The 24,720-nt window shown below is 40.7% G+C and overlaps 3 protein-coding genes across 4 annotated transcripts in view; all 3 read right to left on the bottom strand.

Annotated features, from left to right (window-relative positions):
* Window positions 1-6,171: 6,171 nt before the first annotated feature.
* LOC124277631 (narbonolide/10-deoxymethynolide synthase PikA2, modules 3 and 4-like) lies at window positions 6,172-9,037 on the bottom strand. Its single transcript, XM_046713352.1, has 2 exons — window positions 8,635-9,037; window positions 6,172-7,916 (listed from the first exon to the last, which is right to left on the bottom strand). The coding sequence occupies exon 2, from the start codon at window positions 7,779-7,781 to the stop codon at window positions 6,375-6,377; it is 1,407 nt and encodes a 468-aa protein (XP_046569308.1). The 5' UTR covers window positions 7,782-7,916; window positions 8,635-9,037; the 3' UTR covers window positions 6,172-6,374.
* A 6,294-nt stretch (window positions 9,038-15,331) lies between these two features.
* On the bottom strand, window positions 15,332-20,163 carry LOC124277672 (glutamine-rich protein 2-like). The gene is made up of 4 exons (XM_046713404.1): window positions 19,696-20,163; window positions 18,837-18,906; window positions 17,941-18,761; window positions 15,332-17,898 (listed from the first exon to the last, which is right to left on the bottom strand). Exons 1-4 carry the CDS (start codon window positions 20,161-20,163, stop codon window positions 17,773-17,775), a joined length of 1,485 nt encoding a protein of 494 aa, XP_046569360.1. The 3' UTR covers window positions 15,332-17,772.
* LOC124277651 (major facilitator superfamily domain-containing protein 4A-like) overlaps window positions 18,966-24,720 on the bottom strand; it is a 30,329-nt gene continuing 24,574 nt past the window's right edge. For both annotated transcript variants that reach the window (XM_046713378.1, XM_046713377.1), the window contains exons 3-4: window positions 22,721-23,006; window positions 18,966-20,611 (exon numbers count right to left, since the gene is read on the bottom strand). In XM_046713378.1, coding sequence (XP_046569334.1) covers window positions 20,205-20,611; window positions 22,721-23,006 — 693 coding nt within the window. In that variant the 3' untranslated portion in view covers window positions 18,966-20,204. The remainder of the gene's footprint in view (window positions 20,612-22,720; window positions 23,007-24,720) is intronic.

The following is a 24,720-nucleotide window of genomic DNA, read 5'->3' as shown; positions in this document are numbered from 1 at the left end:
GAAATATGGGAACAGCCTAAAATATGATAGTCGAAAATAAACTGAAACGAGGTGAGGTTATTTATACTCTAAGGTAAATGCAACTTTTGCTGCATGGGACGTCTGTCTTCCACATGCACTAGGCTGTTGTGTTTGGGCGTTTGAATCAAACATGGTGCTGGTGTGTTTAAGCATCCTTGTTTTTCGCTGTTTTTAACAATGTTTCATTTCACTCAAACTCAACGAATATTGAATCAGTTGCTTCACTGCATGTTCCAACATATCGTTTCAAGCACACAAAAAGCAGCATATACCTTAGAGTATAAACGACCTCACCACGTTTCAGTTTATATACGACTATCAAATTTTAGGGTGTTCCCATATTTTTTGTTTGTAGTATACTTTAGCACCTTTACGGAAAGTGTAAGCGAACAAAATACTGCCCTATATCTGAACGACATAAGTATATGTGAAATTGCTTTGTGTGTTTATGTATAACGTTAGACACTCAATTTAAAAATAACTTGCAATAAATGTTAAAGATGGATTTTCCTCTGTAACGTCAAACCTCGACAGAGACGTCACACACGTATAAGATAAGGGGACATAACTCCGCTATGCTTAATACTAGATCATTGCAACTTGGATTATTAGGAGAGACTTTGCTGTTGACACTATGCTTTCGTGATGTCTTGTTAACGGTGAACCAAACTATTCCAATCCAAAGTTCCACACTTTAATGGTAATACGTTTTGGTAATATCACAATTTTCAAGAAATGATGACATCGTATTATGCGAATTATTTAGCGAATTGGATAGCCCTATCTAACATGTAAAATAGTTCTTAGATTCTCATATTCTAGTGTTAATGATGACGTATTTTTACTAATTTTGCACCATAATTAACAGCCATGTGTTCAAATGTAATTAAATTACTAAAAATGCTGGAACATTTTAGTTGACGTCATGGCTTGTTTATGTATTTTGCGACGTCGGAGAATGAGACATTGGTATGTTGATAGTATAATTATATTCCCATTAATTGAATAAAAGGTATCGGTTTCTTTGTCAGAATTTAAAGCTCTTCAGAACATAAAATGACTGATTTTATCATTTAAATAATGTCCTGAGTAGATAAACAATTAGATAGTTTGGTTGTGTATCTTAATGTGAACAACACGCGCACCTGTTTGACATCAATAAAAGAATACTTCAATGCACATGAAAATATTTTTCAAAAGACTTTTGTTTGTTTATGATTATGTGGCAGACAGAAGTTATATCCGCCTCATGGCCTACAGTCACAGAATTTGGCAGTTTCATGAAACAGTGGTCATAATTTATATTGGGATCTTACTTTAAAAACATAATGTAAAAATAGAGCTGTGCAATATATAACTTGGGGGTTTTGGGATTGCAAAATTGGCGTCATAGTTAGTGGGCCTTTGTAGACATTTTGTAGTTGTTTGAAGTAATGGTCCCTGTGCCGCTGATGTTTGCCACATCAGAAGAATGCATGATTTTCAGTTTCTGTTTCTGCAGCAACAAATAGTGAACATAAGTATTTCTCTTCTTATGTGTACAATGAAAGATGCAAAAACATAGCTCTTTTTGTATGGAACTATCAGAATAATGATATAAGGTTTGACCAATGTAAGACACGACGTGCTCTATATAATTTTTACAATCTTCGTAGAAATATAGTATCAGTTTTATATCCTGTCAGTATAATAGTTATTTTCGAATATGAATTGATTATATTATCGCAAAAAACTATTGTAACAGTCAAACTAGATGTGAATATAAAATTTGTCAGAGACATTTAATTCCTCCTCATCTGAGGATGCAATTCTTTGGATTCTACGGCATTTTTCTTGCGGGCGAATGAAGTCTAGATGTATTCCATGGAATGTCAACGTTGATATTGAACACAACTCCATGGATAGGACCCGCAAAAAGTGTATGATCGAAATCTGAAGAAAGACATATTTGTCTTGTTCATTAATGTCACTGATTGTGCAAGCGTGTTCGACTGAGACGCATCAAGCGAAACATGTGAAGGCCGGCGGGCGGGCACGAGAGCAGTGGCGTCAGGTGCGGATGAACAGGTGCGGATGTTCAACAGGCGGTTGAAGCGCTCGGTCAATCACTTTCCCATTCGTGACCCACTCGTGTTATTCCGGGACAAGCCGAATAGCGACTCGTGCCCCTCTGGAAGGATTTCACATTGGCGTATGAACATCAGAACTACTTTAAACAAGAACGATAATTCTAACCCTGTTTGATTCCAATGTTTCTTAATATCACCGAAGCACATGTACATTGCTAGGTTGTTGTTTTTGGGTTTTTTTACTTATGTATTTTAAAGAATTAAACCACTTTGATACAACTAAAAGAAGGAGAAAAACATATTTGTTAAAGACATATTCTAATGTAATTATTACCAGCTGTTCACCTTATATTTCCAATTATGTTAATTTTCTTAATAGGGTTTAATCATCACAAATGGGAATTGTTTTACTGAATATACACCCAAAAAAAATCAGCTACATTAAATCCCCAAGCAGATACTCAAAAATGACTTTAAAATATTTCTCAGACTGAACATTCGTGAAACCTTGCTGTCACACCCCTTGTGGAATTTCAAATGGATTCGCTGAAATAAATATGAATGACCAAAAAACCACTCAGACTAAAATATTCCCAGAGCTATGAAATATAAGCCCGATGTTAAAGATTAAGGTTCATTAATTACATACAAATACGATATTATTGTTTTGAAACTCGTAGCGATTATAATTAATAACCCCTGACACAGTCATTTTGAGGTATTATCTTAAAAAATGCGGAAATTTGGGACACACATTTCGTGTGTCACACATCTCTCTCAGAGATATTTAACTCTGGTTGTCTGATCCACATCCCGACAATGTTGTATAGCTGGACGATATTTGTTTTAGCAAGCATCATAAGAAACCCGAACAAACATTCTACGTATTTCATTGTGCTGCGAGAATTTTTGCTGAAAAGGTATTTTATGCTACAGAATTGGCAGTATTAGGCTTCAACACATAAATTAGTTCGGTTATTTCTGTGTAGGGATTGACTCTCAATCAACATCTGTTGCCAAATGCATGGACAATTCATAATGTGGCATAGAAAACAGAAGCGTTGCGAATATGTTACATTTATCTGTTACTGTATGTAAGTGCGGTGAAATTGACGCGAATGAGTCTCATACAAGCTGTCCTTCATCGTCAGTTCTCCTCACTCCCCCCGGAAAGTATGGGTGCATCGCAAACAACTATCGCTTCTAAGCGATGTACAGCGATTCGCCTGACAACCGAGTGTTAAGTTTCAGCCTCTAGCAATCGCACCAACCGCTGGATGAGGTCGCTTCATTATCAAATCAAACTGGCGACTTAGGGAAATTTGAATTCGACGGCTGAACAAGAATTGTTTGCATTGATCAGGTGGGAATTTGACAGAGGCAGATTACATCCCAGATTCCTCAGTTTGTTCCACAGGTCCAATGTAGACATCAACAATCATAAATTCATCAGCTCGTCATCGGGATTCTTTTATTACGTTCTTCATTAGGTCCTGGCGAACAAACGGTAATCGCTCTGCCATTTTGGAAGAGTGAAAAACGCTTCGAGCTGTTGCAAGTCCGGGATAAGTGATTAATTTGCGTACTTTAAGCGATTCCGGGCTTGGAACGCAATTCTGTCACACTTTGAATTTGTACTGTGACTCTGTTTTGTACTGCAACAGTCATACCTTTATTGAGTTCTGTTGGGATTTGTGAACTTAGTTATGTTTAGAATGTGATTGGTAATCACAACATATTTCTTTGTTGGTTGTTCCGCCGTGATATTGCTGGAATATTGTTAAAAGCGGCGTAAAACAATACTCCCTCAGTCTCTCTTTGTTGTTTGGTGGTTTCACTTCTAGTTCTTCTACTTCCTGTTTCTAGTTTCAACCTGGGAGTCAACCCGTAACCCTATCACATGGACAAGCTGCCTCAGTCTTCCTCTCCTTGGTCCGGCTGTATCACAAATCCAGCTGTTTCACTCCCCAGTCGTCAGAAAAATAATGTAGATAGTTTATTGCATTCTCCGTTTATTCACCTCAGAACACATTACCGTACATTTGAATGTATAATCTTCATACTCCAAATTTGGTCCTATTTGATCTGTTTAACATACATGTACACACCAGGTTTTGCGCTTCCAACTTGGACTTGGCAGACAATCTACGAGTGGGTGAGTGAGTGCGTGAGTGGCTGAGTGAGTGAGTTGGGTTTTACGCCGCGTTTAGCAATGTTCCAGCAACATCACGGCGGGGACACCAGGAATGGGCTTCACACATTGTACCCATGTGGGAAATCGAACCTGGGTCTTCGGCGTGACTAGCGAACGCTTTAAAGGGCCACTGATCCAGAGCGATTATAGTTTCCAGCCAACAGTCTAATTACGAAACCCCACTAATTACTAGGCTACCCCACCGACCCCAAACAATCTACGAAGTATATGCACAATGATTTCAACTACATGATACATACCAAATTTTCCACGTTGCTGATATCACACGTGCACTAACTACCAACACACGCCCTGAAGCGTTGTGTGATATGTACTCCATATTGGTGGTATACATAGTAGACATATTCTTAACATTTATATGACAGAACAACTACTTGTCATAAAGTAAACCATTTCAATACGTTTCTGTAAAACTTCATATATTCAAACAACATAATTGTTTACATATATATCCAAAGTGCACCGAAATTCTATCCACTTTGTCTGTTTAATGTATTCAGCAATCATTCGGTGTAGCCCTTTTATCTTAAACCCCCCTCAGGGCAGGACCCTTAATTCTCAATGCCATCAGTAAATGTCAATTAACATCTCCCTACGTCGGCAGATCTTACGTATGTACATGTGCACAGGTCAGTGACCTTGCACAACGTGGCGTAATGTCCCTATGCATAAAACCGGACTCACATGGTCAGTCAGGGAGACCAAGCAGGGAGACCAGTCAGAGACGAGGCGAGGAAACGGGCCCAGATCATCCACCGAAGCGGTCGGACTGGGCGGCTAGTCGGGGCGTCGGCCAAGGCCTTCGCCTCACCAACGACTACGTCGACGATGAAGAATCGCCGTCCGACTTCTGAATCTGTGTAAGTGACAGAGCGGGTCTCCACATCGGGAACATTGGCCACTCGGTCCCGATGTGCGTTCTGTCACGTGATTTCCATCTTATGTACCATTTCTACTATTATTCTCCAACCGTAATAAACATGGCTGCTGCTGTCTTCAACTATACTGCTGACTTTTGTCTTCCGTCTCTTGAACTACCATCTGAGAGTACCACAACGAACGCTCTTGGACATACTCATAAGCGTCCCCTACATCCAGCAGATACTTGTCCAGGGCGAGTGCGGCTGTTTAGCTTAGTAATTGACTTCCGTTGATAAATGCAGGAAGTACCAGATTCCTTCACTTTGGGTATAAAGTTACTATGTTTATTCAGACACTTTCCGAAGTATTCAACGTTCTTTCTTTGCTTAATTCATAGTCATAGTTTGACAAAGTTGATAAATGCAGGAAGTACCAGATTCCTTCACTTTGGGTATAAAGTTACTATGTTTATTCAGACACTTTCTGGAGTATTCAACGTTCTTTCTTTGCTTAATTCATAGTCATAGTTTGACAATATATGTTGAAACATGGTTAAGCTTTGGTATCTGTAACTTTTGAAAATATTCTTTGACTTTGATCTGGACACTTTATTATTGTGATATCTCATTGTTGTGTTCTGAGGACTTACAATGTACATAAGTTACCGTATCAGATGTGCAATTCCTAGATACTTTCAGTTTTCAATAAAAATGTTCAATCCAAATGGGTATTGGGATGGTTATTTATTTTCAATAGTTATGTTGTTTTGTTGTTTTTTATTGGTGCAGATTTGCAGCTTCTTTGAGTTTATGTTTTAAGTGTTTACTTGATTTGTGTTTCAAGTTTCTTGTGAGTTATTAAAAGAGACTGAAACTACTTCAAGTTGTTTTTATTTGGGAAATGACTTCAAATGAGACAATTCAAGAGAGAAAACTAAAACTATTGCAATAGTTGGTCGCAATAGACTATCGGTATCGCTATAGTTGTTTCCCCCTCAATAGTCACCCCTAATCAGTCAGTCAAAGATGTGGGTGAAGTAAACCCACATATAAAACATTCGAATCACGTTCTTTGAACAAAAAGAATTCAGATGTTTATTTCCTCAAATCTTGCCGAAACTCCTGCTTTTCATACGAAGAAACTGGCATATGACGTTCATCATCTTCTGTGTAATATTAACATATTAGACCATCATCCATTTGTTTCCGTCATTCAGGCGATGACGTGTTTTCCATAATCAGAGCCTCCCACTTTATGTTTATATTGTGCTCATACAGAACTGCGGCGGACTCAAGCAAGTCTTCGTTCGTCCCTGGGTAAGACATAGACGACAGACACAGAGGGACTGAAGGCCGATCAAAGAAAATGTCTTTCAAATGGGCCCTCAGTATTGGCCTCGGTGCTATCTCAAGTAAGATAGCATTTTGTTTGCTCACAGCTGTTCGTATCGCTTCACAATACTGAACAGGTTGTCGTAAGTGTTGACCCCAGTATTTGGTTGACCTGATGTCCTGTGAGGTATAATCTGGTGACAGTGTAGAAATCATCCTGACTGAAGGGTCTTCTGTTTTCAGATGGTTCAGTTCTTGAACGAGTTGCTGCTGGCCTACCTCCATATGATGACTGTGGTAAGCGCGGGAACGGTCAAGAGCAATTATCTTAATTTCTGATTGATGCAGAGATATTTCATTTGCAAGTGCATCAACAGCCTTCCTATCTCCAGAGACCGAACACGATACTGGACTGTGGAACAAACTTACATTCAATTTACCCTTATACTTTGAACACATTGCCTCCACTTTCGTTGTTTCCAGGTTACGCACCAGTATCATCTTTCCTTCTTCAGTTTGGGACAGTATCTTGGACCGGTGAAAGACAACCTTCACTGCCTCGTCAAGAGGAAGTATCCCAGCTATATGAGCAGCTGCCACCTCTCCAAGAGACTGACCTACGACTGCAGACGGTTCTACTCCCAGCTCTTGCCAGAGCCGCGCCAGTGCCACCTCGCATGCAAATATGGAAACAGGATCAAAGATCAAATCCCCAACGTCATAACTCTCTGCAAATCTCTTTGTCAGAGACCAAGGAACATACCTCCTCAAAGAGACAGCAATGTCTTCTATGGCAGCTTTGAAGGTGTGGTTATTTTCAATCAAATGCTTGCACATCCCAGTCCATGCAGACCCGGTTCCAGAAAAAACATAAACCACGGGTATTGGTGAATTAATGCGATGTGGAATCTGTTGCATTTGAAGGAACATCTTTTTCATCTGTTGCAGGAGGTGCTCTGTTGTTGTGGAAACAAATGCCTTTCTAACTTTAAAGTGTTCTCCAAACATCGTCGAACTAGAACATGGCAGTGACAGGAGATAATTTGTATGAGATTCAATAATGAACTCGGCGAAACACTTCAGAAAGATTTCAGGGGTAGTTCCTGAAAAACAAACCACAAAGTGCTGTTTACGTGCTGTTGGCGACCTTGCAAACACTGACCACTTCCACCCAGCAACATTGTTGTGACCTTGATCGGCATTCCTAGGAACACTGAGCTTGGCAGTATCACTGTCAGTGTATTGGATATGTAGTGACGGCTCAGTAGTAACATGCGTCATCATCAAATGGGAAATATATAGACAATTGTATGTTGCTGAGCTTCCTATTTAGTCTTTGATTTATCTTTGCTTTGTATTGACTTGAAACCTCTCAAAATGAGCAGACCAACGTCAGATTAACACTCTGTGTATCTGTCCCTGTAATATAGAATTACGCTACTAATTATATCTTGAAACTCCAACATGAGAAAATATATCTAAACAGTTACGATGGTACTCAACGGACAACACAGTGATCACTGTAAATCAATGATGACACCAGGTGTTCACTAACTCAGTCAGCATGCTCTGCTGGCAACACCAGCAACGCGTAAACACAAGTAGGTCGGTATAATTGTGTCAATGTGTAGAGCTTGAGTGAGTGAGATTTAGCTTCACGCCGCACTCAGCAATATTCCAGTCATATGGCGGCGGTCTGTAAATCATCGAGTCTAGACCAGACAATCCAGTGATCAACAACATGAGCATCAATCTACACAACTGGGATACGATGACATGTGGTCAACCAAGTCAGCGAGTCTGCCCCCCCGGATCCCGTTAGTCGCCTCTTACCACAAGCATTGATTACTAAAGATCAATTCTAATTCTTCACCGCTCGTGCCAATGAGGAAGGGGTATCATAGCTTGGAGTAACACTGAACATATAACAGTAGATACACCATTTCTTCCCGGTATTGTCTATGAACAGCACATACTCGCAGCTATTTAAGCAACTGAGGCAAATAGCCGGTTTAAGCTGGAGCTTGTGTCATATTCCGCAGCAGGAAGCAGATGGTAAAATATCCATTAATGATGGAGAATTTGATTTCTGTTACGTTTTTGTAAATTCAAAAGATGCATGAATTGAGATACTCACTGCTCTGTTCCTCTACGGACAAGGCTGCAGTAGCGACGGATGTAGTTTTCCAGTGAAGAGCATCAACTACTAGTGATGGTGATGTAGGACCAGATCACGGTTGCCTCAGTTCACCTTCAGCTTGTTAAGTGTATATGGGCTTGTTTAAGTAAGTGTACGCTAATTTATTGTGCTGTTAAACATTATGCATGCGGTTTAGTCTTGTGTGGGATACGGTGTTTAACTAATACGCCAGATGTTGCACATTTACGCGAACTTCTTGCACGCACACAACAGTCGATACATATTATCCATAGCTAATCAGTTCGGGTTTGACAGGGAAACCAGTCAGAGAGCGCTGCCATTCCTTGAATTCCTTCCTCACTGTCAGGGGCGGTGGGGTAGCCTAGTGGTTAAAGCGTTGGTTCGTCACGCCGAAAACCTGGGTTCGATTCCCCACATGGGTACAATGTGTAAAGCCCATTGTGAATGCAGATTTTGTTTTCAATGCTAATTGCAAATTGTTTTTATAATTTTCTTTTCCAAAGGTAGTTTTCTGTCATTTAAATTATATTTCAATTATATTCTAACAAGTTACCAAAAAGCAAGAAGTAATTTCAGTGGTCTTTCCATGTAATCAGTATTTAATAAGAGCCTAGCAGTAAGTCTAGAGGGGAGCCAAGGCAGTGTGTGGTCATGTGACCCAAAGCATGTGCAGTTCATGCAATCCAGCCACATGGCATAACAGTGGAAGGCCTCAAGGTGTACAGATGTGTTAACAGAGATGGTCTCTGGTGTGAATGACAAGAGTGTTGGAACACAAATGTAAGTTTATTTCATGTATTTGAGGTTATCTGTCAATTCTGAAGGTGTTTGAGTAATGACTTATTTTGAGTATAGTATTTTATCATGCTTATGGTTATTGAATAGGAATTTGAATTCTAAAGTAATGTTTGCATTTCATTGCAGAAATAATTCTATTCTCAATTCATGTTTCATTTGAATTATTATTCAGCCAATGTAACTACTAACACAGCAGTAATTATGCCTTAAAGTTATGCTGCTGTAAGTAACTTGTTTCAGAAACTGTTTTATGGTATTGTTTGTCAAAGCATATTTAGTAAGCTATTTTTTGTTTCTTTTTTAGTTTCTGAAGACCAGCTTTAATGTTACCAATTCATGGATTTGTGTAGTATTGTGCCGACAGTTTCTAACCGTCCCTTGACATGTGGACTTCAATGTCGTCAAGGTTATATTGCCAAATTGTCACCAGTACAACCAAATGCCACAACGTGAATAAATGAACATGACGAATATGCTCCAGTGAATAAACTTTGTTAAATGGTGCGAGTTTTTCGTATTTGTAGTTCTTGCATCAACACCCATTTCTGGTGTCCCCCGCCGTGATATTGCTGGAATATTGCTGAAAGCGACGTAAAACTAAACTCACTCACTCCTCACTGTCAGTGTGGTTAATATGTAGTGATGGCTCTGTAGTAACATGTTCATCATCAAGGGATGATTAAGTGACGCCACGCCACGTCACGCCACGTGCCACATGGCTTTGTGAACATGCTCTGCCAGTAACACCAACACCTAACCAACAATATAACCATATCCCGTTCCGTTGTTCCAAAGACACCAATCTGCAATGGTTTCAATACAAACTCCTGCACCACCTTTTACCAACAGATAACAGACTTTTTAAGATGCAGAACATTGATCATGACTTGTACAGCTTTTGTTCTGGTTCTTTAGAGTGCACAACACACCCATTTTATGATTGTAGCAAGGTTACTCCTATCTGGCAAAATCTTGAAAACCGGCTTAACAATAATCTGGATGTAAAGTTAAAGTTCACTAAATTTTGTTCGGATTCGGCCATTCAAATAATGATCCAATCAACGTGATTCTCATCCATTTCAAAAGTATCGTCTCTAACCATAAACTGTTTCTAAACAGATGACAACCTTTCAGTTTTTACAACAGAAGCTTAAACATATTATGAACTGACAAAATATTCTGATATGATAAGTTCAAGAATCGACTATTTCTTAAATTCTGGTCGATCTGCCACCTATTGTATCTCAATGATGTTTTAACTTCTGCATGAATTGAAATCTACAATATCTATTTAAACATGACTGGAGTTCAATTTTAAAAAATAGAACAAACATTTTTTAAAAAACAAAACAAACTCAGTTGTCATTAAGGAGGTAAGTGTATCATGGCTCAGAATAACTCCAAACATGTCGACAGGCATGGAATAACAATAGACATATTGTACACCATTTCATCCACAGTATTCTTAATGAACTGACATGCTCAAAGCTGCAACTGAGACAAATAGACACTATCGGATGGAACTGGTAGCATGTTCTTCAACAGGAAGCAGAAATTGACGACGACAAAATATCCATCAACGATACAGAATCAAAGTATAGCTGATGCAAGAATTGAGATACTGCACTGTTCCTCCACGGTCAAGGGCTGCCGCAGGGTGGGTGTTTTCATAGATCACTATTGATGGGGATGTAGGACCAGACTAAAGGGTATCCCCCCAAAACTTCCACATCCCAAAACTTCCACATCCCAAAACTTCCACAGCTTATAACAACAACATTTCTGGTTGACTGCACACACTTTAGCATACTGATTACCTCAGTCTGTAATGGTTTAATCCATTAATCAGTAATGAATACAAACAATCCCTTAGTGATAGATTATATATGTTATTAAGGCAGGGTTATTAACAAAATACTATCTCTTCCAGTTACATATAACAGTCTATGTAGAACATTTATATAGAATTTATGTCCTATATTGTCCAAGATTTCACATTTGACAGTCTAGCGTAGAAGAACACGGCTGTGATAGGACCGTTACGGTGGTGACATTATATACTGCTACAGTGTCACTGCCGTAACATGCAGTCTTTTGCCTATTACATATTCTTTAAACATTCTGAAATACCTGCCTGACAAATTTCATTAAATCATCTTTTAAAGTAAACATATAAAACTGGCTACTATTAAAAATGTCACTACCATTATTGTTTCACTACTATAACCATCAATGCCAGTGCCCATACCATAACATTTATCAATTTCCTTATTTAAATATTAAATGTGTTTATGCCTGTATTTGGTAGTGCAAGTATGTTTGGTAGTACAGCTTCAAGTAAGCATAATACAATTCACATTCTCAGTTTGATTTTTTTGCTACATATTACTTTATAGTTGCAGATCAGAATTGAAAGGAATTATTTGGCTTGTTGGTCTCTTTTAAGCACTAAATATAAAATTTCAAAACTCATTAGCCATGTTATTTTGTAAAACTACATTTTTTAATATACATGTACATTCAATATACGTTAGGCTCGCATAATTTATGTTTAGTATATTCAGAATACTATGAACGTAATCAACAACATTCCAAGGTAGATTTCTTTTTACGTTTTTTGCCCACATGAAATATGCCGAATTTATATTATGTATATTTCAGATTTATTAACGAACTACTCTCTTCTGTACTAAAACCTCTACTCGAAGTCAGGTGATGTATCATTATCTGTTGTTTCAGTTCAGTGCACTTCCTGGGCTATCCTATTACCTAAAAAGGGCTGATGAGGAGTTGTTTTTTCAACAATGTGTGGTAGTTTTGGTATGTGGAAGTTTTGGGATGTGGAAGTTTTGGGATACAACCGGACTAAGGTTATCTTATTTCGGCCACGTTCAGCTTGTTCTCGAGTGCTTTCGAGGGCTTGAAAGCAGTTGTGCCAGCAAAGGTAGGCTAATGGACTGTGCTGATAAAAGATATCTTCTGTGGGGTCTGATTTCTTTACTAATATGCCAGCTGTTGGACATTTACGATACTTATATATTGTCGGTTATATCAGATTACTTACAATTCAGCGTACCCATAAATAAATGAATTTCCGTTTTGTCAGAAATATCTTTATTAACAGGAAATAGGTTAGTTAATCTTTGGACCCGTGAAGATCCAGGTTAGAATTGATCTTCAGTAACCCATGCTTGTCGTGAGAGGCGACCAACGGGATCGGGTGGTCAGGCTCGCTGACTTGGTTGACACTTGTCATTTGTTGCCAATTGCGCAAATCGATGTTCATGCTGTTGATCACTAGATTGTCTGGTCCAGACTCGATTATTTACAGACCGCCGCCGTATAGCTGGAATATTGCTGAGTGCTGCGTAAAAACTAAACTCACTTACTCACTAGTTAATCTTTGGCTGTGAACTCATATAAGTGTTAATAGATAATAGCCGCGCTGCAAATAGCCAATTACATGATCAGTTCCAACATAATTGAAACATGTATGAGAGATAACTAGGACGATGATGTACGTAGTTTGTTTTTAGCCTCATAAAAACAAATAAGGGAACGCCTGAAAGTATAAGCGTATATTTATTTCCAGAATTTCACTCACAGGGCAACACATACCTTGTGAAGAAACCTTCAAAAGAATAAAGGAACACTTGTACTTTCATGCGTTCCCTTATTTGTTTCCATGAGTATATTACTGGCTTTAGTCAAAGAGTGCTTCAATGTTCATACCAATTACTCATGAGAAACATATTTTGAATCATTAAGCATTATTTCGCACTATGTTTAAGGGTGTTCTCGATTCTTACTGATCTTGGACCTGCCCACTATCAAGTACGATTGGAGTGTCCCAGTCATGTCAACATTAGAAAAAGCCGTGTTCAATTGAGTATGGTTTTACGCCGCTTTTAGCAATATCCCAGCAATATCACGACGGGGGACACCAGAAATGGGTATCACACATTGTACCCATGTGGTGAATCGAACCCGGGTCTTCAGCGTGATGAGCGGGCGCTTCAACCATTAGGCTACCCCACCGTCTCTCCCTGTTGCAATATTGGGCAAGTAAGAGCCAATCTAACCATATGTCGTCTAGTAGAAACACGAAACCAAATATATGCATTGCTTTTGAATTATTGAACGAGCATCATATTTTTGTGTGAGTTTTATTTTCTTTTTCTTTCAGAGCAAAATGATTGGTTGTTTGATGTTTTTATATCCATTTCACGAAGCACATGATCCTGTCATTACATCAACATATCTGAACACAAGGGGTACATATATATCGTACATATAATCTCATTCATTCATTCATTCATTCATTCATTCATAATGATTATAGTCATAACAGCCGTTAATGCGTTGCTCATATACTCTACTTTGGGTCCCACTCCCCCTCAAACAATACCACCCACATCCCACCTGCCGTGGCACTATGACCAAGGGAGTGAGTGAGTTCAGGTCTGTGGATAATAATAATAATAATAATAATAATAATGGAAAGTTCTTGGTGGGTTCGACTAGGCAGCGTTTCCTGGGAGAAGTTCCATTCGCTGTCTGGGCTGCGTGTAGATGGGGCAAGGGCCCTGAGTTGATGATGAGCCTTACCAGCCTGACTGTGCCAGGATCACCCGAACCCTCTCTGCTGCATACTATCTTTAATCAGTAAAACATAATAAGTATAAGTAAATTCCAAATTCCACGCCGAAGGCATGCTCATAGCCTATACAGAGAGTCCTAGTTGCAGTCATATGATACTGAGAAAAGGTGAGTTTTGAGGTGAGATCTAAATAGAGTCAGAGTTGGAGATGTTCGCAGATGGTTGGGCAATTCGTTCCGTTTCTTGACCGCTGCCACCTGGAAAGAACGGAAACCATATGATTTCAGCTGCCAACGAGAAACATGCAGAAGGTCTCTGTGACTGGAGCGAAGTGGTCTACCGGGGATGTACCGCCTGAGGAGTTCCTGGAAGTACACTGGAGCTGTTCTGTGAACACTGGTATGTTAGAGTCAGTATCTTGAAGTCAACTCTCGCTCGGATTGGTAACCAGTGTAGGCGTTTCGGGACAGGAGTAATACTGCAAATTTAGGGTTTTTTGTGACAATGCGTGCTGCAGTATTCTGAATTCTCTGGAGTCGATTAATGAGTTGCTGTGAGATATGGAGCAGGCGGCTGTTACAGTAATCAATGTGGGAAAGTATCAGAGATCGAAAAAGTGCTGCTGTAGAATCCTCAGTCAGAAGGTGGCGGATACTGCCAATGGCGGGAGGCTGGGCCGACTAACATCACCTCTGTCTTGCCCTCATTTAGTTTGAGGAGATTGGTGTTCATCCAAGCCTTGACAGATGCACAGCAGTTCTCCATGTTCATCAGTGGAGAGTTGGTGTTCAACTTGAAGCTATCGGTCATCTGAGTGTCATCTGCATATAGATGCTGTAGGGCATTGTGGCTCTGGATTACCTCCTCCAACTACTTGGTGTACATGGTAATAACAGAGGTCCCAAAACAGAACCTTGAGGGACACCGTAGTCCCCAGAGACTATAGAGGAGTGTGAGTTCTTGATCACACACGTTTATTGCCGCCCTGATACACAGGAAAGAAACCATGACAAAACCTTGACACTGATTCCATAGTCAATCTGCAGCCTTTGCATCAGCTTACCATGGTCAACCGTATCGAAAGCTCACGAGAGGTCCAGGAGAACTAACACAGCAACTTGTCCAGCATCCACAGCCTGTTGGAGGTCATTAAGTGCTCTGAGGAGAGCAGTCTCAGTTCTATGGGCTTTCCTATATGCGGACTGGAACTTGGCCATGATATTGTGTTCTTCTAAGTGATGCAAAATTTGCTTGTTCACTGCCTTTTCGAGTATCTTTGACCAAAAAAAGATTATTAGAAACAGGTCGATAGTGTTTCATTATGTGTTTGTCCAAGTTGGATGTGACAGATGCTTTCTTAAAAGACTGTGGTACAGACCCGCTTGCCAGACTGGTGTTGATGATCCCGGTTATGGTAGGAAGACATCCACTACAAGGAAAAGGGTCCAGTTCACATGTGGTGGGCTTAGAGTCATTGATCAAATGTAGGACCTGTTCATCTGTCAAAGGTTGAAATTCACTGAACTCAGGACATACAGGGACTTGCTCGTTGGTTAATTGAGTGTCAGTAGTCGGTGTAAAGCTTCTCACGACAGATGATACCCTGTCTGTTAAAAACAAATGTTGAACTCATCAGCCAATGCGGCATCCCTTTCAGCATCAGGAAGTGTATAGTCTTTCTCTCGTCCCAACATGTGAGACCACAGAGGCTTGGGGTTGCATAGATCAGACAAGATAGTTTCATCGTGAAACATTTTCTTAGCAGAACGAATAATATTCTTGACAATGTTGCGCTCCAGCTTGCAGAGTTCTCTATGAACATCAAGCCTTGATTTGCGCCATCTTCGTTCCGCAATTCGTCGAGATTGTTTAGCAGTTCGTATTTCGTCACAATACCAAGCATTGCTTGGCCTACAACGCACTGTCTTGGAAACAGCAGATGCATGTTTCTCCAGGAGATCAGACAGAGATCCACACATGGATAAAGTCAAATTTTGGGGACTATGGTTTGATAAGAGGCTTATCTCGAAACCTCACATAGACTATCTGATTCCGAAGTGCAATAAAGTCCTGAACCTTCTGAGAAGTATTTCCAGTACCAAATGGGGTGCAGACAGGAAGTGTTTATTACTGTTATATCGTGCCCTCATTAGACCCCAACTTGATTTCGGCTGTGCCACACAAAAAGCAAGACTAGATGTTGTCCAGTAATAAGCCCTTCGAATATGTCTTGGAGCGTTCAGAACAACCTCTGCTCAGACTTTACAAGATGAACCGGGTGAAATGCCTTTAAATCTCAGACGTGAACTGGTTAGAGTTATACATATGTTAAAATTGTAATCTTTTGGAGTTAAAAAATGCGTCAAATGTGTTGGAAGAATGCGTTGAATATTTTCTAGAACCTTGGAAAGGTATGGGGCCTTAGAGAATGCGTTCTCAGAGAACTGCTTCCATCATGCTGCACGTGATATTGCCATAGATGATATTTATGTTGCGCTTAAGAAGCCAGCATGGTTCTTGGAACTTCCATAGGTTTATTTTGACATACTGGAACAGGTAAATAAATCTGAGGCAGCATCTCGCGTTGAAGCCATAGCCGAGAAACATGCGAAGTTTACAGTGGATCAATGCTATGCAGATTCATACTGATGAGTCTGAGTGCCCAGTGTCCGGTCGTGTTGGTGCCGGTATCTTCATTGCTAATGAAAACAGAGACATTTCCGATCACTTGTCAGTATTTTCTGCTGCACATGCAGCAATCATTGAAGCATTACGTTGTATTAATTTTTTAAGACCTGTAGGGGTCATTTTCAGCGATTTACAAGCAATTCGGGCAGGTTTTTTCCCTCAGCGAGGCAGGACTTAATCACCATTTTACTCGTCCTTTTTAATGATTTAACTGATGATCTTTTAGATGTTGAATTCTCATGGATACCTGTTCATGTTGGACTTCTTGGAAATGAAAAAGCTGATAAATTGGTAATAGCTGCTTTAGATGTTGATGTATCAGAACAGGATGAGACTATATTACCTTCTCCAGCTAACAAAATAGCAACAGAGATGGGCATCATCCTTAAAAGGACGCCTTCTGTATGGCATTGAACCTTTTCTGTCGAAATCACATGCATCTCGAAACAATCGGGAAGGAGGAGTTCTTTTAACTAGACTTCGTCTTGGTCATTGTGGTCTTGGTGTATATCTTAGTATTATTAATAAAGATATTTCTGTGAATTGTTCAGTGTGTAATCAGCTGGATAATGTGGTGCATCATTTACTGCATTGCCAAACATATGTAATCAACGTACGGCGATGGTGGAATCTCTTACAGCTCTCTATATTGACATTGCATTGGCTGGACTCTTGTGCCCAGGGAAGATTGTTCGCCATGAAGTTCAGAGTGTCATTCTTGATTATATTAAAGCGTGTGGCAGCTTTACTACTTTATAAAAGTTTAGACATTTTTTTTCTGGTCTGATTTTTATTATACTTTATGAATATAATTTAGGAACAGTTTTTATCTCTAATATATGACAGATGTTCATATCAGTGACTAAATGTTAATCTACCTCGTACCTAAGTTTAGAAACTTAGCAAACCTTCATGGTGGGCAAGGTGTAAATGGGTCTAGTAGTCCAACTCTTTCCACATTGATAAGAAATAAGCAGTCGATTGTACAATTGTGACTATAGCATGAGCAGATATTTGTTTCAGCAGTATTACAGCTGTACGACTAGACCGACGTCATCTAGACAGTCGTCAACTAGACCATTGTCATCTAGACCGTCAACCAGACCATTGTCATCTAGACCATCATCAACCAGACCATTGTCATCTAGACCGTCAACTAGACCATTGTCATCTAGACCATCGTCAACCAGACCATTGTCATCTAGACCATCATCAACTAGACCATTGTCATCTAGTCCATCATCAACCAGACCATTGTCATCTAGACCATCATCAACCAGACCATTGTCATCTAGACCATCATCAACCAGACCATTGTCATCTAGACCATCATCAACCAGACCATTGTAATCTAGACCATCATCAACCAGACCATTGTCATCTAGACTGTCATCAACTAGACTGTCGTCAACTCGACCGTCGTCAACTAGACCACTGTCATATAGACCGTCGTCAACTAGACCACTGTCATCTAGACCGTCGTCAACTAGACCGTCGTCATCTAGACCATTGTCATCTAAACTGTCGTGAACCAGACCATTGTCATCTAGACCGTCGTGAGCTAGACCACTGTCATCTCGACCGTCGTCAACCAGACCATTGTCATCTAGACCTTCGTCAACTAGACCATTGTCATCTAGACCTTCGTCAACTAGACCACTGTCATCTAGACCGTCGTCAACTAGACTGTCGTCATCTAGACCATCGTCATCTAGACCATTGTCATCTAGACTGTCGTCAACTAGACCACTGTCATCTAGACCGTCGTCAACTAGACCGTCGTCATCTAGACTGTCGTCAACTAGACCATCGTCATCTAGACTGTCGTCAACTAGACCCTCGTCATCTAGACTGTCGTCAACTAGACCATCGTCATCTAGACTGTCGTCAACTAGACCATCGTCATCTAGACTGTCGTCAACTAGACCACTGTCATCTAGACCGTCGTCAACTAGACCGTCGTCATCTAGACTGTCGTGAACTAGACCCTCGTCATCTAGACTGTCGTCAACTAGACCATCGTCATCTAGACTGTCGTGAACTAGACCCTCGTCATCTAGACTGTCGTCATCTAGACTGTCGTCAACTAGACCATCGTCAGTTGTTGAGTGATGCAGTAAGCACCAAACAAAACATCTGAGGGCTTGGCGCTCTTTGACATCCTAGTGGAAAGAGCATGGTCGATAGTTCCTGAAAAATGTCAAATGCAAACACCAAAGGCTGGAATATTAAGGCTATATTGAGGATTGGAAAGTTAGCGAATTTTTGAAGCCCGTGTCTCATAGCCAAGGTTATCGAGATTAAGTAACATTTCATAAGCTTTCATACTTGGTGTATACCCTCTTTGCCCAGCACGTTAGATCTAAATAAGTTTACGGGGAGGAAATTGAGTGAGTGAGTATGCTTTTACGCCGCTTTTAGCAATATTCCAGCAATATCACGGCATAAGACACCAGAAATGGTCTTCACACATTGTACCCATGTGGGGAATCGAACCCGGGTCTTCGGCGTGACGAGCCAACACTTTAACCACTAGACTACCCCGCCACCCCTCACGGGGACGCAAATTACTAGTTGAGTACAAGTATGTATAATGAGCATGTGCTTTACGAACAGTGATATGTGAACAGCATAACGTATCCTGCCCCGCCAGTGGCACCAGTCACAAACACATGCAAAGGCACGTCAATGATAGGCTAATGACTGGTACTAATCTGAAATAGAACTTGAGTCATTTGAGTGGGCATTGGGGTAGCCAAGTGGTTAAGGCATACGCTCGTCACGCCGAAGACTCGGGTTGGATTCCCAACATGGGTACAAAGTGTGAAGCCCATTTCTGGTGTCCCCCGTCGTGATATTGCTGGAATATTGCTAAAAGCGGCGTAAAACTAAACTCACTCACTCAATGAGTCATTTGAACTTAATTGAAGCAGCTGCATTCGTTCATCTACCCTTTTCTCCAGGATGTATTTACTTATGACGTAGAAGCAGCAAAATATAGAAAACTGGTAGGTCACAATACCCAGCACAACGTACAGAAAGGCATCCGAACCGTACGTCCCCATAAGCACACCACCCACGTAGGGGCCCACCATGGCCCCTGTGTATTCCCCAACACTTCCTAGTGCTATTACAAATCCCGTCAACCTCACATGTTCCCTGGTCCACGAGAAGCTCACAGCGGAGAAAGGTGCACAGAAAAATCCAAAGAAGGCCGTGACAACTGCGAGACAAACCTCACTTTCTCGTCCGAGAACAATAAGCAGTATTGATGCTGAAAACAAGCCAATATAGCAGACTATTATAATCCAGATCTGACGAACGAAGATGGAGATTATTGTCATGAGAATCCGCCCGGTCACAAAGGCTCCCCAGAACAGTGCTGTTATCAACGCCATGTAGCTGGGGCTGATCTCCATCTTGCTGTTCACTCCGTACGTCGATAGCAGGTTGCCATAGGTTACGAATATTCCCCAGCTGGCATACACAGTAGGTAAAAGAACACAAGAAACAGAGTGTATCCTCGCCGATTGGTGGAGCGGTCGCCCGTAGCGCTCGACTCAAATATGTAGGAATAACAGGGAGCTCTCTCGCGGAAGTAGGCGAAGAGGACCATCATGGTGACAGACAAGGGGATTCCAGAACACGCCAGGATAATGTATACGTATTGAACACGAAAGGTGTTCTTGGGACACAGCGACGCGTTTTCTGTGTTGAGGGAGGTCATATTGGGTTGTAGTTCCTGGTCGCTCAGGAAGGGTGAAGCCACCAAGGACGCTACGATCGGGCCCAGAGCAAACCCTGCGATGACCAGATGGACAGCGAACGGTTGTTGTGGCCATAGGTCATCAGCTCGGAAAATACGACCTGCAAACACATGGGAGATATTTAAAGTTATGATGACAAGCACCTGTAAACAGTTGCATGTGAATGATGATAGACTTTAGTAGGTTATTAGTTTATATTGGTTATTCACAGTTATTCACTGACGTGTGGGGAACATTAGAGCAATTGCTATTAGACCCGTAAAGATCCGGGTTAGAATTGATCTTCAGTAAGCCATACTTGTCGTACGAAGTGACTAACGGGACCGGGTGGTCAGGCTCGCTGACTTGGTTGACACATGCCATCGTATACCAATAGATTGATTCTCATGGATTGTCTGGTCCAGACTTGATTATTTACAGACCGCCGCCATATAGCTGGGGTATTGTGAGTGTGGCGTAAAACTAAACGATGAGGTGAGGTGAAATGGGGTTTATCGTCGTGCTTAAGAATATTTCGCTCCTATCACACACCAATTTATGATTTTAGACAAAGGTGGATCGTCACCAGATAACATCTGTTAAGGTCATAGAAAACATGTTCAAGTAACAGAACCCTGGGAGTAAAATATACACTTAGTTTTTGTGATGGTTTGATATTGCATAATAAGGATCACACGCAAAACATGGCCAATAATGCTGTATGTTGCAGAATTGTAATTTTACTTTGTGTTCAAGCAATCGTAAAAGGTCCGTGTTGGATTGATGCCTTGCAGTTATGAAATAATATCTATGCCTCCCTGCTGTCTATATAATCATATAACCCGTGGAGATCCGTGTCAGAAAACCCTGCTTGTCAGACCCCTGTATACATGTATCTGATTTGTCATGAGTTCATGTAATGTCAATCCAGGTACTTACTGTTAAAGAGTACCCCTGTATACCTGATCATGTGTTGTAATGTCAATCCAGGTACTTACTGGTGATCCCTGTATATCTGATTTGTCATGTGTTCATGTAATGTCAATCCAAGTACTTACTGTTAAAGAGGATCCCTGTATATCTGATTTGTCATGAGTTCAGGTAATGTCAGTCCGAGTACTTACTGGTAAAGAGGATCCCTGTATATCTGATTTGTCATGTGTTCAGGTAATGTCAGTCCAGGTACTTACTGTTAAAGAGGATCCCTGTATATCTGATTTGTCATGAGTTCATGTAATGTCAGACCAAGTACTTACTGTTAAAGAGGACCCCTGTATATCTGATTTGTCATGTGTTCATGTAATGTCAGTCCAAGTACTTACTGTTAAAGAGGATCCCTGTATATCTGATTTGTCATGAGTTCATGTAATTTCAGACCGAGTACTTACTGTTAAAGAGGACCCCTGTATATCTGATTTGTCATGTGTTCATGTAATGTCAATCCAAGTACTAACTGTTAAAGAGGACCCCTGTATATCTGATTTGTCATGAGTTCATGTAATGTCAGCCCAAGTACTTACTGTTAAAGAGGATCCCTGTATATCTGATTTGTCATGAGTTCATGTAATTTCAGACCGAGTACTTACTGGTAAAGAGGACCCCTGTATATCTGATTTGTCATGAGTTCATGTAATTTCAGACCGAGTACTTACTGTTAAAGAGGATCCCTGTACACCTGATTTGTCATGTGTTCATGTAATGTCAGTCCAGGTACTTACTGTTAAAGAGGATCCCTGTATATCTGATTTGTCATGTGTTCATGTAATGTCAGTCCAAGTACTTACTGTTAAAGAGGATCCCTGTATATCTGATTTGTCATGAGTTCATGTAATGTCAGTCCAAGTACTTACTGTTAAAGAGGATCCCTGTATATCTGATTTGTCATGAGTTCATGTAATGTCAATCCAAGTACTTACTGTTAAAGAGGATCCCTGTACACCTGATTTGTCATGAGTTCATGTAATGTCAGTCCAAGTACTTACTGTTAAAGAGGATCCCTGTATATCTGATTTGTTCATGTAATGTCAGTCCAGGTACTTACTGTTAAAGAGGATCCTGTATATCTGATTTACTGAGTTCATGTAATGAGTCCAGGTACTTACTGTTAGGATCCCTGTATATCTGATTTGTCATGAGTTCATGTAATGTCAATCCAGGTACTTACTGTTAAAGAGTACCCCTGTATATCTGATTTGTCATGTGTTCATGTAATGTCAATCCAAGTACTTACTGTTAAAGAGTACCCCTATGCATAGGGCGGTAATGGCGGACATGACAATGGCTGAGTATACATCGTACAGGAAGGGGAAGACGCACTGTGACACAAGGGCTATTGTCGTCGCTGCTGACATCACAAGATGGAGCTCCAACCTCGACAACAAGAAACAGCCCAACACTGAACCCAGGGCATTCATCATGCCAAACACGAAGAAAATGATCGAGATTGATTTTAGGTTGGAACTGAAGAGACATTCCAGCGCTGGCAATGTCGGTCCGAGCACGCCTGTGAAACTCCCCTGCAAAAACCCACACGCAATGAATATCTTCTTAGAACCAATAACAGCGATGTCATAAGCACGTTTTGCGAATTTATATCAATTACGGGGCGGTGGGGTAGCCTTGTGGTTAAAGCGTTGGCTCGTCACGCCGAAGGCCCGGGTTCGATTCCCTACATGGGTACAATGTGTGAAGCCCATTTCTGGACTCCGCCGCCGTGATATTGCTGGAATATGGCTATAAGCGGAGTAAAACCATATTCACTCACTCACTCTATCAAGTACATAAAACGTGACGCATATGCATTATCAAATAGTTTTGAAACGAAGGTTCCGCTAAAAATAGGACTACGTCCTGTTCATCTGATCAGCTTCCATTATGACATCACCTAAAAATGTCGGAGAGCGTATATATAGAGAGGATATTATATGACTGCCCATGTCATACTATGTTTACGACACGAGTGCCTAAATGTTGGTATTTCCCGAGCGAGAGCAAGGGATATACCGATATTTAGGCACGAGTCATAGAAGAAACGTGACGTCATAGCATTGTTCATGACGTCACGCCAACATGACAAAGTGATATTTTGCCCTAGGGCATCGTATGTAAAATATGAACCCGATATTTTCGCCCTCGTAGGTAATAAAATTATATAACCTTGGCATGCCGGTAAGCAGGTTCGCACCATAGATAAGACAGTTGTAGATATTTTACAGTCATTTTTGTACATCTGTTTTGGGACAGGTGAAATAAAATGTTTATTTGAATTGCTTATTTCAGGAAGAAGAAAAAACCTATTTGTGATTCTTTAGCCTATTTAATAATATACATTTGGAAAAATACAGTGAACAGCTGGTAATAACTACGTAGAATATGTTTTTAACAAATCACCATCATTATTGTTTAAAACAGGTTAAAATTTAATAAGCAGCAGCTGTCGAGTGCTTCTGTCATGTTTATTACTGTTGGTGTTAAACAGAAATAGAGTGATTGTTCTTGTTTGAAGTAGTTCTGATGTTCAAACACCAGTGTGAAATCCGTCCAGAGAAGTCGCTACTTGGCTTGTTCCGGAATAACACAAGTGGGTCATGAATACCAAAAGACCTGGTATCTCAGTGTCTTGGGGGAACATTAGTCTCATCAGCTACTGACGTGTATAGCCTCTATGGTGATATAACCGTGAGACTGGCACCAGGACATTAGTCTCATCAGCTACTGGCGTGTACAGCCTGTATGGTGATATAACCGTGAGACTGGCACCAGGACATTAGTCTCATCAGCTACTGGTGTGTACAACCTGTATGGCGATATAACCGTGAGACTGGCACCAGGACATTAGTCTCATCAGCTACTGACGTGTACAACCTGTATGGTGATATAACCGTGAGACTGGCACCAGGACATTAGTCTCATCAGCTACTGACGTGTACAACCTGTATGGCGATATAACCGTGAGACTGGCACCAGGACATTAGTCTCATCAGCTACTGACGTGTACAACCTGTATGGTGATATAACCGTGAGACTGGCACCAGGACATTAGTCTCATCAGCTACTGACGTGTACAGCCTGTATGGTGATATAACCGTGAGACTGGCACCAGGACATTAGTCTCATCAGCTACTGACGTGTACAACCTGTATGGTGATATAACCGTGAGACTGGCACCAGGACATTAGTCTCATCAGCTACTGACGTGTACAACCTGTATGGCGATATAACCGTGAGACT

The sequence above is a fragment of the Haliotis rubra genome, unplaced genomic scaffold (assembly GCF_003918875.1).
Source record: "Haliotis rubra isolate DU_JTF1 unplaced genomic scaffold, ASM391887v1 Scf225, whole genome shotgun sequence".
Taxonomy (NCBI): Eukaryota; Metazoa; Mollusca; class Gastropoda; order Lepetellida; family Haliotidae; genus Haliotis; species Haliotis rubra.
Note: the sequence above shows the minus strand (reverse complement) of the source record. Positions and strands in the feature narration are given on the sequence as shown.